Source organism: Neoarius graeffei, chromosome 2 (assembly GCF_027579695.1).
Source record: "Neoarius graeffei isolate fNeoGra1 chromosome 2, fNeoGra1.pri, whole genome shotgun sequence".
Lineage (NCBI taxonomy): Eukaryota > Metazoa > Chordata > Actinopteri > Siluriformes > Ariidae > Neoarius > Neoarius graeffei.
In genome coordinates this window covers 53,129,765-53,149,321 of record NC_083570.1, presented here as the reverse complement: position 1 = coordinate 53,149,321, position 19,557 = coordinate 53,129,765, and the positions used below count along the sequence as shown (strand labels likewise).

Below are 19,557 nucleotides of genomic sequence, written 5' to 3'. Positions count from 1 at the left end.
TAAATGGAATAAATTAATGTACAGCATGTAGTAGGGAGTGTGTTTCTCTGCTGCGTCTTTGCTCATTTTCATTAAGCATTTCCATACATTATACCATAGATCACATTCTGCACCTAACCCAGTGTAAGTGATGAAACCATGTCCTGCATTTTTCATCAACAGGACTCTGGAAGACTCTTACCTGTTCCCCCGTTGTTGTGCGTCTTTCTGCTGTTCTTCACTAAAACAGTAATAAAAAGTCACAAAAAAACAACTTATTACACAATTATAAAAACAATTAATGTTATAAATTATTATACCTCTGTCACTACAGAGTGTTTTGAGGTCAGTTGTGCAATTCTAGCCTTATGGATGGTTACATTTGGACTCGCGTTCGCTAACAAAATGTTTCACAGCAGAGACAAGCTTAGGGTCAAGGAGTCAATCTGCATATGTTGTCATTTAACCTCTTGAGGACAATGTAGACAAATCTTAAACTCACGCACTCGTTTATAGGAGTTTCAAATACCTTGGAAATTTAATCAGTGCTTTGGATGTGACATCAAGAAAAGAAACTTTTGAGGGAGACTACACATTTTCTAAAAAGTCTGAATTTTAAAGACCATCACGGAATGGTCTCATCTTCGACTCATTCAATATCATACTAGCTGAATGGAATATACCTGATAGACCACTCAACGCCAGCTAATATTATTTAAATGTGTCACGGTTGCCATCTGGATGGAGTACATATGAAAAATACGAGTGGCGTATTTCCCAATAAAACACTCGTGTCCATATAATATATGGAAGTACGCATTTTAAGTGCCTTTTTAAATATATACAAGGTTGACATTTGTGTGGAATTGCCATGCCACGATATCACATTGTGATAACATCACAACATAAGTGAAATACATACCGATAACTGCAGATCTTATTTGCCGTGTGGAAGTGTTTCACCTCCAGGAAATCCAGCAGCTCCTGAGGAACCACTTCGTTCTTGTACAGGATCACCTGCATGCAGAAATCATTACTGTAACATTACAGCTACACCACTATATTGTACAAGCAGCATATAGAGGAGGTGGGTGTGTGACCTACTGCTCTACCTGTATGTAGTCCTCCAGCTCCTGCCGTCTCTGCTCCATAGGTTTAGCACGCAGCTGGGTCCTCTTGCTGGGGAATTCAGGTGGCTGCAGGATCTTCTTGAGCTTCCGGTGCAACATCTGGAAATCGCTCTGCCGACGCAGAACATAGTGCTTCCTTCCATTGAACAAAATCTCCACCCTGAAGAGCTGTGAAATAGACAAACTCCAGTTAGGATCCAAGCAGATGAGGAAACACACACACACACACACACACACACACACACACACACTACAGTAATTGTCCTTTCTAAGGGATTTCTAAAACAGTGCCCTCTAGTGAACTGACTTGGTAAGGACCACATGGATATCAGTTTCTACATACTGTATACCCAACTACTGTAGTGTTTATGCATGATAAATATAAGGCATCACTGTCTAATGTGCTGAAGTCTCATCTCATTATCTCTAGCCGCTGAAGTCTCTTCTGATAATTTTCTCTCTCTTATTCAGGTCATATGAATGCTATGATGAGGCAGCTGGCTATTCAGCAAAAATGGACAGCAAGCCAATAGACAGTAGGGTTGGTCATTGTAGCTCAGTAAGATAGGCTGCTGAGCTCGGACACATCTTCCCCTGTTGTGTAGGAGATAGAGAAACTGCTAAACATGCTTGTTTCTGGGCCATACCAGTGTGATGTTTCAAGGGCATTACAAGAAGTGTGAGCTATTCTCGTAACCCTGGCAAAAAGGAGAAGCCACGGTTGCACCAGACAAAAGTGTTTTGGATTACTTCTAATAGTGCATTAATAATGGGAACAGACAAAAAAAAAAAAAAAAGCCGTCTGAAAATGCATAGGATAGGTCAAAGAAGGTAGAGGCTGTGACTAGCCGATTTATGATCTGTGACCCAGTTTGCATTGCACATATACATCATGCATTAATCCAAACAGACTGGGACTGGAATCACGCAGCGCCGAACAGAAAAAAAGTCAGTTGTTACATTCATGTGGTTGAAGCAGCTCGTCAGATATGAAGCTTTTAGGACAAATAAAGGCAAATGTTCATAAACATGGGATTCTATTGGATGCAATATTGTGATCACATGGCACCATGTGATGCTTTTACTATCAGCATGTAATGATATATTGTGTTATGACAAACTGCGATACAAATTTGACAATATGAATCCATGAAATGAAAAATGAATTGTGATTATCATCAGGCTACGTAATCTCTTGGGTTTCCTTAGCTGTAATTGCATTGTTTAGGCAGCACAGGGCACAATATTATACAATAGTGGGAATACATGCGACTTCACCATAGGTGGCAGTAACACAGGTCTAATGCCGCAAAAAAAAAAAAAAAATCTCAAATGGGAAAGGACTGTTGTGTGATTGACTGTACAAATACATTCAACAAGAAATCAGAGCTCCCCTTTTACAGACTGCTGAAAGCTAAAGAAAAGAGAAGCAAATGCAGGTAATACAAATGTTCATAAAAGTTTACTACGAAAAGGCCTATGTATTATTTAACTTTTTCATTTAAAAAAAAGGGAATATCTTAGTTAATATTTTACTCCAACCGTTATAAATGCAGGGAAATAATTATTTTTAGTTATTAAGAAAATGAAAAACTTTATTTAACAAAGTTGATAAAGAAGAGAAACAAAAATGTTGATTTTTTTGGTCATAAAATTCTTTTTTTTTTCAAAATATATCATGGGAAAATGATATCATAAACTGAATTGAATCATGAATTGGGTAAATTGTTACATACCTAGTTTACTGTATTCATTCAGTCATCTTCAGTAACTGCTTTAGTCAATAGAAATAAAAAAAAAATCAAAATCCACTGTGATAGTTTTGTTTAAAGCAGGTAAAAACAATAATTCGATTTTTCAGTATGAACATTGTCACAAAGTTGTTTTACAGAACTCCAGATTATAGATACAGATTTTAAAGTTATCCCTAATGAGAAAGCCAGAGGTGATGGTGGCAAGGAAAAACTCCGAGACGACATGAGGAAAAAACTTTGTAAGGAACCAGACTCAAAAGGAAACTCATTCAAACCCATTACTGTTCTACACCTGTATACTACAGTATTGAGCAGTACTTCTTAGAAACTGCTTCAGTATAAGCATCAGGTCATTGTTGATTTCAGTACAGTTTTAGCTTTAAGAATATAATATCCAGGTAAAGTTATCAGCTATATCAAGAATGAGACTTGAGCAGGGCGGCACGGTGGTGTAGTGGTTAGCGCTGTCGCCTCACAGCAAGAAGGTCCTGGGTTCGAGCCCCATGGCCGGCGAGGGCCTTTCTGTGCGGAGTTTGCATGTTCTCCCCGTGTCCGCGTGGGTTTCCTCCGGGTGCTCCGGTTTCCCCCACAGTCCAAAGACATGCAGGTTAGGTTAACTGGTGACTCTAAATTGACCGTAGGTGTGAGTGTGAATGGTTGTCTGTGTCTATGTGTCAGCCCTGTGATGACCTGGCGACTTGTCCAGGGTGTACCCCGCCTTTCGCCCGTAGTCAGCTGGGATAGGCTCCAGCTTGCCTGCGACCCTGTAGAACAGGATAAGCGGTTACAGATAATGGATGGATGGACTTGAGCATAGCTTTTAGCAAGTGGACTCATTACACTGTCCAAGTGCTAACATCCACAATAAACTTTAGGGCATATGGAAGTGGTGTAGCATCCATAGCAACCTCACAGCAAACTTAGGCCATCCATGCAGGGCCATCGTCAGCTGCAAATAATAAAAGTGGACGAGAATGGGCTTTAAAAAATTAATCCCAAAATAAAATAAGTAACTCTCCATAAAGGACAGAGTATGGGGGGGAGGGGGGGGGGGAGAGAAACCATGCAAGTTCTTTAACAACACAGGAAGCACAGATTTTATAGAGTCATTTCACACCTGAGTGCATGTTAGAGAAGGTGCTCCAACTGAGCAACAGCCAACAAACGTCACATTCAATCATGGCAGCAAAAAGTCATTGGTGAAGGAGCTCTTCACCAGATTCCCACAGAAGCATGCACTTGAATTGCATTTTTATACTGCAATTGTACATCACAAACTGGAACATTATACAGCAACCCACTTAAACGTCAACTGTTCAGTATTTTCCACTTTGCCAAAATTGTCTGAACATGTATTACTCTGGTGCTGAGGAATTTAAGCTGAGGGGCATGCCCTCACTGCCATACCTGCAGTGAGTGAGATTGAAAGTATCATAAAATCCATGTTCAAATGAAAGTATCAGACCTGATAACATGCCTTTATGCATCGACATATGAATCTCACATTGGCTAATGTTAATGTTCATGAGTCCACCATCAAGAGAACACTGAACAACAATGGTGTAATGGCAGGGTTGCAAGGAGAAAGCCACTGCTCTCCAAAAAGAACATTGCTGCTTGTCTGCAGTTTGCTAAAGATCCCGTGGACAAGCCAGAAGGCTATTGGAAAAATGTTTTGTGGATGGATGAGACCAAAATAGAACTTTTTGGTTTAAAATGAGAAGCGTTATGTTTGGAGAAAGGAAAAAACATTGCATTCCAGCGTAAGAACCTTATCCCATCTGTGAAACATGGTGGTGGTAGTATCATGGTTTGGGCCTGTTTTGCTGCATCTAGGCCAGGACGGCTTGCCATCATTGATGGAACAATGAATTCTGAATTATACCAGCGAATTCTAAAGGAAAATGTCAGGACATCTGTCCATGAACTGAATCTCAAGAGAAGGTGGGTCATGCAGCAATACAACAACCCTAAGCACACACGTCGTTCTACCAAAGAATGGTTAAAGAAGAATAAAGTTAATGTTTTGGAATGGCCAAGTCAAACTCCTGACCTTAATCCAATCGAAATGTTGTGGAAGGACCTGAAGCGAGCAGTTCATGTGAGGAAACCCACCAACATCCCAGAGTTGAAGCTGTTCTGTACGGAGGAATGGGCTAAAATTCCTCCAAGCCGGTGTGCAGGACTGATCAACAGTTACTGGAAACGTTTAGTTGCAGTTATTGCTGCACAAGGGGGTCACACCAGATACTGAAAGCAAAGGTTCACATACTTTTGCCACTCACAGATATGTAATATTGGATCATTTTCCTCAATAAATAAATTACCAAGTATAATATTTTGTCTCATTTGTCTAACTGGGTTCTCTTTATCTACTTTTAGGACTTGTGTGAAAATCTGATGATGTTTTAGGTCATATTTATGCAGAAATATAGAAAATTAAGGGTTCACAAACTTTCAAGCACCACTATAGGTCTGCGAAGCGTCATCAAGGGAAACGCTGGCTACTTTGAAGAATCTAAAATATGAAACATATTGTTTAACACTTCTTTTGTTTACTACATAATTCCATATGTTACTTCATAGTTCTAATATCTTCAGCATTGGAGAACAATGTAGAAAGTAGTCAAAATACAGAAAAATCTATGAAGGAGTTGGCGTGTCTAAAAATGGTCAGAAATGGCACTTTTGATTTTCTTTCAATACGCTTACAACAGTGTCAAATCTAACACATTACAAGTATTGTTAATGCTAACGATAACTGCTTTAAAAATGCTGTTCGTCTGCTTTGCTCTCCTGCGCAGGTCATCACTCAGATGTGTTCAAACAATTTCTGAGCAGCAGAGACACTAGATAAGCACACTGTATAAGAATTATATGTACCATATAAGAAAAATGTACTGTTTTCTCTTTTTTTTGGACTGTTCACTGTTTAATGAAGGACTAGATAGTGTATTATTCCTCTTTAGGCTTTGCAGGTCTCCCCTATTATAAGACTCTTATTTCCATGTGGGAAAATTGAATGACTTTGTTGACTTGGACCTGTTATTTATAGCCAGTGTAGATGCTCCAGTAGTCTTTGTATTGACAAATCTGTTTAAAGTTTGGGGTTAGGGTACAAGCTCTCAAAACATTTGAGGGCCTCATGGGGAAGTACAACTGCTACGGCCATGTTGTTCGACTTAACTTGAATGTTTAATAGTAAGCAAATATAACAACAACAACAAAAAAAAAAGTCATTGTATGAGGCAAAAATCTAACTTGAATGCATTTCAGCTTTCTGAATACGACCCTGTGCTGTTATCAGGGAGACTTTTTTTTTTTTTTTGGGTTCTGTAAACTTCAGCTGAAGATTTCACGTCCATGAAGTTTCCCATTTTCCCCAACAATACCGGAACTAGCAGTACTCACTTCCACTTCATATCTGTTCTCACTCTGAGCAAAAAGTTTCACTTCTCATGTGCCTCACCTCTGAGAGAGCACAGGTCTTTGACTTGTTCCTTGTTGAGAGAATGGGAATGCAAGACAGGCCTAATCAAGCATGCTTTGACAAGTCAGGCTGAAATCTACCTGTGTGATGCAATACACCCTGGGTCCTTCCTGCCCGAGGCGCAATGACTTATGCATAAAACATCTTCTCAGCAAGTACGAAATGGCAACTTCATGTGCAAATGCTACACATGAAGAATGGTGTGTTCTGTCATCTTTATTAGTTAAGTGAGTTAGTCGGAGAGGAGACTCTGTAACTCTGTGTGCTCTGGAGAACCAGCAGGAATGTGAGAAACTGCATGATTCATCAACACCCAGGCTGAAGTTGCCCTTTTGTGGAGTTTTCGAGCCAAATCCTGAAATATATGTTTCATACTAGATTTCTCTGTTTAAAAAACAGCAACATTGGAATAGTTAAATTGTTCAGTTACATATTATTAAGCAAGGAATTTAAAAAAAAAAAAAAGGCGTGCTGACGGGGTGTGAGGTGAAGTTACTCTTACCACTCCAAAGTTGAATCTTTAAATAATATTGGCTAGCTTTTTTTCGTGGTATATCAGATATATTCCATTCTGCTAGCTGAATGGAATATATCTGGGGCAAACTACTGCCCGCGGGCCACATCCGGCCCGTTGGCGTTTTTAATCCGGCCCGCGGAAGACAATCATATAAACACGATTGAGCAGATCTATAAACTATAAGCGTCAGTGTTATCACGTAGACAAGTGTTCTAGAGATCCGTCTTTCCAGTCAGTCGTATTCATGCGAGATTACATTTGCAGAATGGTGCAGCGCGTGCCATGGAAGTCATTCTGGCGCCCGTGCCACTGATGATCTCGAGAACACAGGATAAAACTTTACAGTGAGTGGTCCTAAAAAAAGAAAAGTGGACAGTGAGTGCAGGGTGTTCAATAAAGAATGGACAACTAAATATTTTTTGCTGAAGTCCGATCAAAGGCTGTATGCCTTATTTGCAAAGAAACCGTTGCAGTTTTAAAGGAATATAACATCAAACGGCACTTTTCCTCCAAGCATGCTAATTATGCTAACAACCAGTCAGCGCAAGAACGGACGAATACAGCTCAGCGGCAGTGTTGCCAGATTGGGCAGTTTTAAGTGCATTTTGGCGGATTTGAACATGTTTTGGGCTGGAAAATGTCAGCAGTATCTGGCAACACTGCTCAGCGGTTGCTGAGTGAATGTGAGTATTAACACTTTCTCTTTTTAAAACCATGTTGGAGCTGTCATAAGATGGTAGTCACATGTTTACAGACATAATAATATAAAAAGTATAACTCTTAGTAATTTTGGTTGTCGTGGGTGGCTGCTGTAGTGCTGGTGTTTGTTTTTAAGTACCGTGTGCTTTTGGGTGTCTGCTCCGCCCCTCATTTATGTCCCTGTCTGCTATTATAGGTGTATTATGAGCAGCTGACCTTGCTTCTGCTTACATCTGTTCCTGGACTTTTGCCTGTGGAGGTTATTCTGATCTATGAGTGGCCTTTTGGAATATGAAAACCTGTTTGGAACCTGTGTTTTGATTTTTTGAGGACTGGAAATATTTCAGTGAGTGACTTTGAACCTGAAAACCAGTTTGGAGTTTTTTGCTTTCTTGAGCTGTTTTGTTTGATTTTGTGGGCTGGATGGATCCAGTGCCAAACCACTGAACTGCAAACATGTTGGCATGGTGTGGTACCCAAACTGTTAAACTGCAAACATTTTGGAATGGTATGGTGCCTCTCCTACTAATGGTGGTTGGTTGTACTGGCAGGCTGGAAGTGGATGGTTTAAAAAAAAAAAAAAAAACCCTCAGGTGTAAATCTACGAGTTCAGTGAAATGTACAGAAATGATATGTACTGATATGTAATTTAGTTCAATTTAAAATGATATGCAATTTAGTTGTATGTATAAAATGATACAAATACACTGGCATCCTACTCATCCTGGCAGCTCAAAGATGTCATTTAAGAATCAAGTGTGCTACTTTTCTTACTGTCGTGTGTGTGTGTATGTATGTATATACACATATGGGAAAGAAAGGCATCACACAACACCGATGCCCAATGGTTAGTGGACCTAAGAGCTGACCACAGCAACCTCCCAGAACAAGAACCAGTAACCATCTCAATGGCAGACGTCCAAGAAAGAGTGTCAAAGATGAAGAGCTGGACAGCACCAGGCCCCGATATGATCCATACGTACTGGCTGAAGAAGCTAACTGCACTCCATGAACGCCTAGCAGCACAGATGAACCAGCTGCTGAGGGATGGAACCCACCCAGAATGGCTAACCCAAGGCAGGACAGTCCTAATCATGAAGGACCCCCAGAAGGGACCCATCCCATCCAACTACCGGCCAATTACCTGTCTCTGCACAACATGGAAGGCCCTGTCAGGCATCATTGCGGCAAAAATGAGTAAGCATGTGGCTCAATACATGAGCGAGGCACAGAAAGGAATTGGCAGTAACACCAGAGGAGCCAAACACCAGCTACTGGTCGATAGAACAGTCGCCCGAGACTGTAAGAAGAGACAGACCAACCTGTGCACTGCCTGGATTGACTACAAGAAAGCCTACGACTCAATGCCACACACATGGATACTGGAATGTCTGGAACTGTATAAGATCAACAGGAACCTAAGGACCTTCATCCAGAACTCAATGGAAATATGGAAGACAACCCTAGAGGCCAACTCAAAACCCATTGCCCAAGTCAACATCAAGTGCGGCATATACCAAGGAGATGCGCTATCACCACTGCTGTTCTGCATAGGCCTGAACCCCCTCAGTCAGATCATCACGAAGAGCGGCTACGGATACCGATTCCGTAGTGGGGCACCAATCAGCCACCTGCTCTACATGGATGACATCAAGCTGTATGCCAGGAACGAGCGAGAAATAGACTCGCTGATCCACACCACCCGGATCTACAGCGATGACATAGGGATGTCATTCGGATTGGACAAGTGTGGCCGGATGGTCTCAAAGAGAGGCAAGATGATCCGGACTGAGGGGATTGACCTACCAGAGGGCAACATAGGTGATATCCAAGACAGCTACAAGTACCTTGGCATCCCACAGGCTAATGGAAACCATGAAGAGGCCACAAGGAAGTCAACCACAGCCAAATACCTCCAGAGAGTAAGGCAGGTCCTGAAAAGTCAGCTGAATGGTAAAAACAAGGTCCGAGCCATCAACATGTACGCACTACCAGTCATCAGATACCCTGCTGGTATCATAAACTGGCCAAAGGAGGAGATAGAAGCCACAGATATCAAGACTAGAAAGCTCCTCACCATGCATGGAGGGTTCCACCCCAAGTCCAGCACCCTGAGACTATACACTAAGCAGAAACAGGGAGGCCGAGGGCTAGTGAGCATCAAGACCACGGTCCAGGATGAAACATCGAAAATCCGAGAATACATCAGAAAGATGGCCCCAAAGGATGAACTGCTAAGTGAATGTCTCAGGCAGCAGAACCCTGATGAGAGTGCAGAGGAGGAGGAACAGACAACCTGGAGAGACAAACCCCTACATGGCATGTACCACCGTCAGATAGAGGAAGTGGCTGATATCAAGAAATCCTACCAGTGGCTGGATAACGCAGGACTGACAGACAGCACAGAGGCACTAATCATGGCAGCACAAGAACAGGCCATAAGCACAAGAGCCATAGAGGCCAGGATCTACCAGAGTAGATCAGACCCAAGATGCAGACTGTGCAAAGAAGCCCCTGAAACAGTCCAGCACATAGTAGCAGGGTGTAAGATGCTAGCTGGATCAGCGTACATGGAGAGGCACAACCAAGTGGCTGGGATAGTATACAGGAACATCTGCAACCAGTATGGAATAGAAGTACCCAAGTCCCAATGGGCCATACCACAGAAGGTGGCTGAGAACAACAGGGCCAAGGTTCTGTGGGACTTCAGCTTCCAGACTGACAAACAGATCCTGGCTAACCAACCGGACATAGTGGTGGTGGACAAAGAGCAGAAGAGGGTGGTGGTGATAGATGTGGCGATCCCAGCTGACGCCAACATCAGGAAGAAGGAACATGAGAAACTTGAGAAGTATCAAGGGTTGAAAGAGCAGCTGGAACGGATGTGGAAGGTCAAGGGTTGCGTGGTCCCCGTGGTAGTGGGGGCACTTGGGGCAGTAACCCCCAAACTGGGAGAGTGGCTCCAGCAAATCCCAGGAACAACATCTGAAGCCTCAGTCCAGAAGAGCGCACTCCTAGGAACAACGAAGATACTGCGCAGAACCCTCAAACTCCCAGGCCTCTGGTAGAGGACCCGAGCTTGAGGATGACATGGATACCACCCCCCACCCCGCCGGGGGTGAGAAGGATATTTTTTTAATATATATCTTTTCTGGATGGATCCAGTGTCAATCTATTGAACTGCAAGCATTTTTCTGCTCTGCCTTTGTTGACTGAGGACTAAAATAAATGTCAATCTGATCTGCATTTGGGTCTCTGTCAGTGAAGGCCTTACAATAACACTAAAACTTTTCCGGTTTATGTTCGATATGTATGAATTTGGTGTTGGCCCGGCCCACCTGGCAAATTTCATAAGTCAATGTGGCCCCTGAGCCAAAAAGTTTGCCCACCCCTGAGCTAGCATGATACTGAGTGAGTCAAAGAGGAGTTCAGTATCGTGCTAGCTGAATGGAATATATCCAATATACCGCTCAACGGCAGCTGAAATTGTTGTTATTATTATGCATACACATTCGATGGAACAACATTCTAATGAAGTTTTGGTAGCTTTTCAGGTGTCCAACGCATTTTTCTCTTTCAAAATCTTCCGTATTTAACGAAGTAAACCTGGCAGCCATGTTTGTTTACAAATTGTCACAGTTGCTCGCTAGCGTGGAAGTTTTACGTCTCCAACGTGTGATCTCATGTTGTCTTGACAACCATGCAATATCAGAAACCATATTTAATGCTCATTCTCCATTGGGTAGAGTGACGTAATACACATAGGATAAGCGATACACTAACAATTTTGCATGCTATCAAACCAAATGAATGAAACCCGTTCGAAGGGAATAGAATACATGTTTTTAATCCATAAAAAAAAAAGAAAAAAAAAAAAAAGTGTCCTGTATGTATAATAATTTCCTTTATACAATGGTTAGTTCTGGTCCACTAATTTGATTGGTCGAGCAATGTTTCAAGAGTGTTTATAGCAGAGCTCCCCGTGTACAAAGTGTGTGGCACGAAGCTCTATACTTAAGAGAATATGGTAATGCATCGACCTGACTTTTGATGGTGTTTGCAACAGTACAACGTCTGTATGTACGTGTACCACCACGGGGAAACCAATCATAAGTGCAAGGCAACGGAGCTCAAAACACTTGGCCACCGGACAACGAAATTTGTATCCTTATTTACATAAGATAGATGGGGTTTTATCCAGCGCTTATTTAATTTGCTTTTTAAAAATAACGTGGGATAATTTACGAACACATTTTACAGAAAATATTCATGACAGTTTCATATAAAACTAGCTCAAACAGCGTTATTAGTCCACTAGCTTGTTGGACAACACAGTTGTCCAACATCCATGAGCTCATACACTGCATTTGGTCGAGGAGTACATTTTCCAGTAGGTTTTTATCCTACTGGATTTTTTTCTTTTCATACCAGGCAACACGGCGGCACGGTGGGTGTAGTGGTTAGCGCTGTCATCTCACAGCAAGAAGGTCCGGGTTCGAGCCCCGTGGCCGGCAAGGGCCTTTCTGTGTGGAGTTTGCATGTTCTCCCCGTGTCCGCGTGGGTTTCCTCCGGGTGCTCCGGTTTTCCCCACAGTCCAAAGACATGCAGGTTAGGTTAACTGGTGACTCTAAATTGAGTGTAGGTGTGAATGTGAGTGTGAATGGTTGTCTGTGTCTATGTGTCAGCCCTGTGATGACCTGGCGACTTGTCCAGGGTGTACCCCGCCTTTCGCCCGTAGTCAGCTGGGATAGGCTCCAGCTTGCCTGCGACCCTGTAGAACAGGATAAAGCAGCTAGAGATAATGAGATGAGATACCAGGCAACACATCTTTGCATTGTATGCTTTTTAACTCGAACGATTCCTTACTCTGCACGCTCACAAACAATTATTGTATAGTTCAATAGCAATTATGAGCATCCTTCCTCAGTTGTAGATGATCTAAAACTACCGCCAATCGATTTTGATTAGTTCTCATGCCCGATAATATTTGATTGTAACTCTATAGTAATGATGTAAAGTGAAAGTGCTGGTTCACTGCTGTCCACCAGGCACCCAGCAGAGTCACACCATAATAAATGTGGTGGTGGTGGTGTTTCTGGCGCATGGCATGCGGCGTCAAAGAAAGGAATAAATATGTATCATAACTGTGATGCTGGGCGGCACGGTGGTGTAGTGGTTAGCGCCGTCGCCTCACAGCAAGAAGGTCCTGGGTTCGAGCCCCGTGGCCGGCGAGGGCCTTTCTGTGTGGAGTTTGCATGTTCTCCCCGTGTCCGCGTGGGTTTCCTCCGGGTGCTCCGGTTTCCCCCACAGTCCAAAGACATGCAGGTTAGGTTAACTGGCGACTCTAAATTGAGTGTAGGTGTGAATGTGAGTGTGAATGGTTGTCTGTGTCTATGTGTCAGCCCTGTGATGACCTGGCGACTTGTCCAGGGTGTACTCCGCCTTTCGCCCGTAGTCAGCTGGGATAAGCTCCAGCTTGCCTGCGACCCTGTAGAACAGGATAAAGCGGCTAGAGATAATGAGATGAGATGAGAACTGTGATGCTCATCTCATTATTGGGGTCACAGTCACAAGACAATGCAGCAATTTACTGACATGAAATACACGACACTACACAGTTTGATGGTTCATATGCTATAATAATATTCTATTCAGATTAATTTTGTACCCTTGCAAATATTTTGCTCTACACTCATTAGGAGCTCCGCTTTTAGGCAGTCGCTAAATATATATCATTAACTATAAATCATACCAGGACATTTCACCATGTGTATTATTTCACTCGCCTATGTTCGCCATGCAAAAATCCAATTCTAGTCACAGTCCCACTGAAACGGTTACTCAAGTAGTGACATCATCAATGATACATTTTTCCTGAATATAACTTCTGATGGAAAAAATAAAAGCGCGTCAAATAAAGATGAAAAGGAAGAATTTCACTGGAAGCACCTTTAACAGGAATGTACAGATCAATATGTGCTTGATAGCCAGCTAGCCGATGGGCTATTGGAGAATGTGGCTTCTTTGGGATTTTTTTCTATTTGCGGAGCAAAAATGAAGAAATTATTTGGCCATATTGTGCCTGAAATGTCAGTTACCCATTGTTCATTTCTTATTTATAAAAATACTCATATAAAAAGTGTAATATCAGACTTGCAATTGTCAGTTATTATTACCTGCAACTGAATCACGGCAACGCTGAGGTTTTTAAAACACGGTAACATTTAAATCCCAAAGTGTTTATTCGTCTTATACGACAGCAGTTTGCCAACGCTAACAATTTGTATTTATTACAGAATGATGTTATACTTTTAATCCATTTCCAGCTACACGTTGTGGAATGTCTGTAAACAAATTAGTTCCTGTTATCACTTACTGTATATTCTGAGATCTATTGACAACAACCTCTGTGTTCTCTTGTTATTACTGGATTTATCTGCTGCATTTGATACTGTCGACCATGACTTACTACTCAAACGACTGTCTGCTCGATTTGGTTTTACTGAAACTATTCTTTCTTGGTTTCAATCTTACCTGGGGGATCGCACTCAGTTTGTCCACATCAAGGGGACTTCATCTGGCGTGTGTAAACTGGCGTGCGGTGTTCCCCAGGGCTCCATGCTTGGTCCTATTTTATAACTTCTGTACCCGTATACTTCGCCACTTGGAGACATTATACGTGCCCATGGTCTGGATTTCCACCTGTACATAGATGACACCCAACTCTACACTTCCTTTAGTTGCAGTGTTGAAGACAACGCGCTCTGGATTGAGTCATGCATTGCTGACATTGAGAAGTGGATGACGATCAACAGACAAACTTAACAAGGATAAGACTTAACTTTTGTATCTTCATTCCAAATTCCAGTCCTATCAATCACTGGATTGTCTGAAGATACCGTTTAAACTTCTATTCATGCTCGGAACATTGGAGTCATTTTTGACTCAACTCGGTCTGTGACTAATCACATCAATTCTGTTGTTAAATCTGCCTTCTACCATCTAAGGAATGTTGCCAAAATAAGACAGCACTTATCTTTAGAGACTACCAAGATTTTAGTTCATGCTTTTGTGTGCTCCAAGATCGACAGCTGTAATGCTCTGCTTTTTGGCCTTCCTAAATGTTTGGTCAAGAAAATTCAGACTGTCCAGAACGCTGCAGCCTGGGCTATTTACATGAAGGGCAAATACGATTATATAACGCCTGTCTTACAGGAGCTGCTTTGGCTGCCAGCTGAATTTAGAATTTTGTTCAAGATTAATCTACTTACTTTTAATTGTCTGAATGGTCTTGTGCCTTCTTACCTACAAGAGCTTTTGACAGCGTATAAACCTAGTAGAAACTTGCGTTCCTCTACTTCTGCTATCCGGCTTGTCCCAGCCTCCTACAGACTGAACAATTACGGTTTTAGGTCTTTCTTCACATGCTCGGTTTCTTTGGAATAAATTGCCTGACCATGTGCGTATTTCCGAGAATGTTAATGTTTTCAAAGCCAGAGTTAAGACGCATTTTTTAGGCTGTTTTTTTTTTTTTTTTTTTAGTTGTTGAATTATTATTTACAGGTTTGTGATTGCAAAGTGCTTAGAGCATATTTGTATAGGCGCTAAATAAATTGTATAATTATAACAGCTATAAAGTCGATCCCTCACAATCTTCTCTTCCCCCCCTTTTGAAGTTAATAAAACAAACAAACAAAACAAAACAAACAAACAAACAAACAAACAAGCCCACAGCTCGTCATTTTACCAAGAAACCACAAAGTGTAAACTCCTCTGTCCTGAAGATCTCGGAAAACTTAAAGTTACAGCTGACTGTTACAACCAAACACTGAGACTAGAGACTCCTTCCATAAACCTCTCCTCACAGAAAACTTCACCGTATCAACTATTACGCATTTATGTGAATCGTCCATTATACAAGTCCCTGTGTACATCGTAACTATAGAAAACCTGTGATTTACCTTAAAGCTAAACTACAGTCAGAGCTGCCGTTACAGGAAACTAATCAACACCTTTTGACCAATCAGATTTGAGAATTCAACGGCATTGTCTAAACCTTTGGGTAAGTAAACATTCTTTTGTATAATGCGTTTTAAAAACTGCATAATCTTGCTGGAGAACAAGACGTTAAAAGGGAGGAATACAAGCTGAAAAGGTTGTGTGGAATTAGTTTTGCACACAATTTACTTCCAATTCATGTCGTCTTCTTTCACCTGCTCGCATTAGGGGTCGCCACAGCAGATCATCATTTCGAAACAGTTAGATAATTTGCTATTGAACTTCACCTGTACTGAAGTGAAAATTCCTTTTTTTGCTTCAGAGTAATACGACTAGAGAATCTCTGCTGGAAAGCGTCCGTGAACTGAACCCTTTATTAGTGATCATTTAACAGGTCCATGTTTATAATGATCCCACAAATAGCTACTGTTCGCCACTATTCTCCCATCAAAGTCTTCTTTGGTCACTTTAGATTGGACCACACTGACAAACTTTGGTATTATCCAATCATGATCCAATCCAAACAAATTCAGCACTCGAGTTTCATAAACTGGCAGTAAAGTAGACTCGAATAGTATGGCTACAGTACACAGACAAACACACGATGTCTATACATATTAAAGACATTTAAATGTGCGGATTTCATTCATGTGTAGCACTAAAAAATAAAAAATAAAAAAAGATTTTGGGTTTAAATGGTTTGAAGAGGAGGGTTTACAGTGGTTCTGCGGTCCAGTGTATCGCCTCCTCTGTATTAGCATTCATTTATTTTGGTAACTGGGTAAGAATTGTAACATAAGCTGTCCAATGTTCTCCAGCCAGGCTCATCAGTCATATCCTAGCTGAACAGCTGAGCATGTGGGAGGATGTAAAGTAAATTTCCTTTTATTGCCCTTTGGTCAGAGGTTTTTGGCAATGATCAAGAGACATAACTGAGGGTGGAACCCAAACGAACTGCGTCTGTCTCCGTGTGCGTTTTTATATCTTGGTGGGGACCAAATGTCCACAAGATTGATAAATCTAACATTTGGCTGGTCCTCACAAGGATTTTTTTTCCCCATTTATTTAAAAATGTAAAGGAACCATTGAGATTAAGACGAGGGTTAGATTCAAGTGTAGCACAGCATTAATAATTCTACAAATGAATGATATAATTCACAAAGATTAGAGAGAGAGAACGTACACCTTAGAATAATGCTAATAATCTAAAAAGCAAAGAACAGTGAAATGGAATCAGGTCAGTTTCAGCATTTACGCAGCTCGACTCTATATCAGAACAGCAATCAACAAGAAAATGGCTATGAAAGACTTTATAACACACGGCGCACATCAACATGTACTACTGTTATCAGTGTTAAAACACATTACACCCAATCAGGAAAATATATGGGGCGTGTCACCACAAAAGGAGTTCAGCTGGTCAAAGTTGTTTTATTGGATATTCTAGCTCTACAGTTAAGTATCTAAACTAAGGGGTCATTTGTTAAATATGGTGCAGACAATCCAAAGAAATTAGTGACATTTTTAAGGCATCATCATTTTAACATAAAATCAAGTTCAGAGAAATCAGCTGTAAACTTTGTGATGTGTGGGACGCATTGATTTGGTCTACAAAGTCATATTTTATATGGACACGAGTGTTTTACTGGGAAATATACCACTCGTATTTTTCATAAGAGCTACATCCGGGACATGGAGAACCAAAACCGTGACAAAAATCTCGTGTCACTCATGAGGAAATCGATGAATTGTTTTGATAAATTTGGGTACTTTGTTTGTGAATGTATCTATATGATACAAAGAAAATGACACGTTGACTTGAAGACCTGAAGGTTTATCTTCTCGTGTTGAAAAACTCACATGAAATACATCGCAGATCTCAGTGACATTTAAATAATATTGGCTGGCTTTGAGTGCTCTACAAGATATATTCAATTCAGCTAGCATGATACTGAACGAGTTAAAGAAGAGTTCAATATCATGCTAGCTGAATGGAATGTATCTGATAGACCACGAAAAAAAAACCCATCCATTATTATTATTATAAATAATAAAAAAAAAAAAAAAAATGCATACAGGCGGCACGGTCACCTCACAGCAAGAAGGTCCGGGTTCGAGCCCCATGGCCGGCGAGGGCCTTTCTGTGCAGAGTTTCCATGTTCTCCACGTGGGTTTCCTCCGGGTGCTCCGGTTTTCCCCACAGTCCAAAGACATGCAGGTTAGGTTAACTGGTGACTCTAAATTGAGCGTAGGTATGAATGTGAATGGTTGTCTGTGTCTATGTGTCAGCCCTGTGATGACCTGGCGACTTGTCCAGGGTGTACCCCGCCTTTCGCCCGTAGTCAGCTGGGATAGGCTCCAGCTTGCCTGTGACCCTGTAGAAGGATAAAGCGGCTAGAGATAATGAGATGAGATGATACATACACGCTTTCTTCATATCAGCATTCTCAAAGGCCAACGCCAGCTTACCCACGACTTGGTGCTGTTAGCGCGGCAGTCTAGTTACCTTCCAGCCAGCATAGCAGTACCGTGAGCGAAGGCCAATGCTAGCTTGCCCGTGACTCTGTGCTGTTAGCGCGGCAGTCTAGTTACCTTCCAGCCAGCATAGCAGTACCGTGAGCGAAGGCCAATGCTAGCTTGCCCGTGACTCTGTGCTGTTAGTGCAGCAGTGCAGTTACCTTCCAGCCGGCATAGTGTTAGCGAAGGCCAATGCTAGCGCAGTCAAGCTGAATATTATTATTATTTTCCTTATGCAATTTACTTAGTCAACACTAAGTAGGTAAAAATCAAATACTGACAACTACACACAGCAGAGCGACCTGGCAGCCAAAATTCTTTCAAAATCTTCCACTTTTAATGAAGCAAACCTGGCAGTCATGCTTGTTTACAAATTGTCACGGTCACTCACTAGCATGGAAGTTTTACATCTCTGCCGTGTCTCTTTTCCAGTTTTTCAATGTCCGTTGGTATGTTTTTCTCTTATAAATGTGTGAAGAATATATAATGAAGTTTTGGTAGCCTTTTGGGTGTTCAGCGCATCTGTAGTTTCAGTTTATTTATTTAGTGCTTAAACCTAGCACTGGATTAACCCCGTTGTCTCTCTTTCCCGGTAGACGAAGAAATGATTCTGCACTTGCGCAGCAGAAAAGCTGTCCTTGGAGCTTTGCATGAGCTCTGATATGTGATGTGTTGTCTTGACAACATGCAATATTATAACAATACTGAATGCTCATTCTCCATTAGGGAGCATGGTGTAATACATGGAGGATAAGCGATATGACAGCAATATTGCATGCTATCAATAGAAAAAGTGGCCTGTATGTATAATAATTCACGATATTTCACTCTGATGACGTCACTCCCAGTGTTTTCCTGCTGACTAGACGTGCATGGTCAAAATGGCGAACCGGTTCAAAATTTAAATTCTTTTGATTAACTTGCATTTTTTGTGGATATGTCCATATAATGTAAAGAACAATACACGGTGGCACGAAGATATAAAGTTTATCTTCTTGTATTGAAAAATATTTTACTGGGTCACTTTGCTCACTCGTGAAATATACATTCACCACTCGAAGATAAACTGCATATCTTCATGCATCAGTGTAACATCTTCCTATATATAATTTTTTTTTTGATGCACTCATTTCAAATTGTTATTTCTCAGGATGAACTTTTGCTACACTGGACTCATTTTGTGGTGACACGCCCCATATTACTGCTGTACTGCAGTGATTCCCAAACCGTGGTCCGCAAAGGCCTTGCTGAAAGGCCAAACTCCAACTGGCTCAAGTCTCAACTTAAAATTAATTTTTTTATCCAATTTCATTTTATTACAGACATCAGTTAGTACATATACATTTTACATTACAGTGATGTAAAAATTAGTTATTAAAAATATTTTAGAAATAAAACTTCCCTGTGCTTAGCCATGTAAGGTGATGATGCTACAGCCAACATAGCATGAACTAGTGACGCTAACATTATCTA

The 19,557-nt window shown here is 41.3% G+C and overlaps 1 protein-coding gene across 2 annotated transcripts in view; it reads right to left on the bottom strand.

Moving 5' to 3' along the window:
- Positions 1-19,557, bottom strand: part of snx22 (sorting nexin 22) — a 38,472-nt gene that overhangs the window by 11,175 nt on the left and 7,740 nt on the right. For both annotated transcript variants that reach the window (XM_060914413.1, XM_060914414.1), the window contains exons 2-4: positions 1,092-1,277; positions 902-996; positions 182-220 (exon numbers count right to left, since the gene is read on the bottom strand). In XM_060914413.1, the coding sequence (XP_060770396.1) occupies positions 182-220; positions 902-996; positions 1,092-1,277 (320 nt within the window). The remainder of the gene's footprint in view (positions 1-181; positions 221-901; positions 997-1,091; positions 1,278-19,557) is intronic.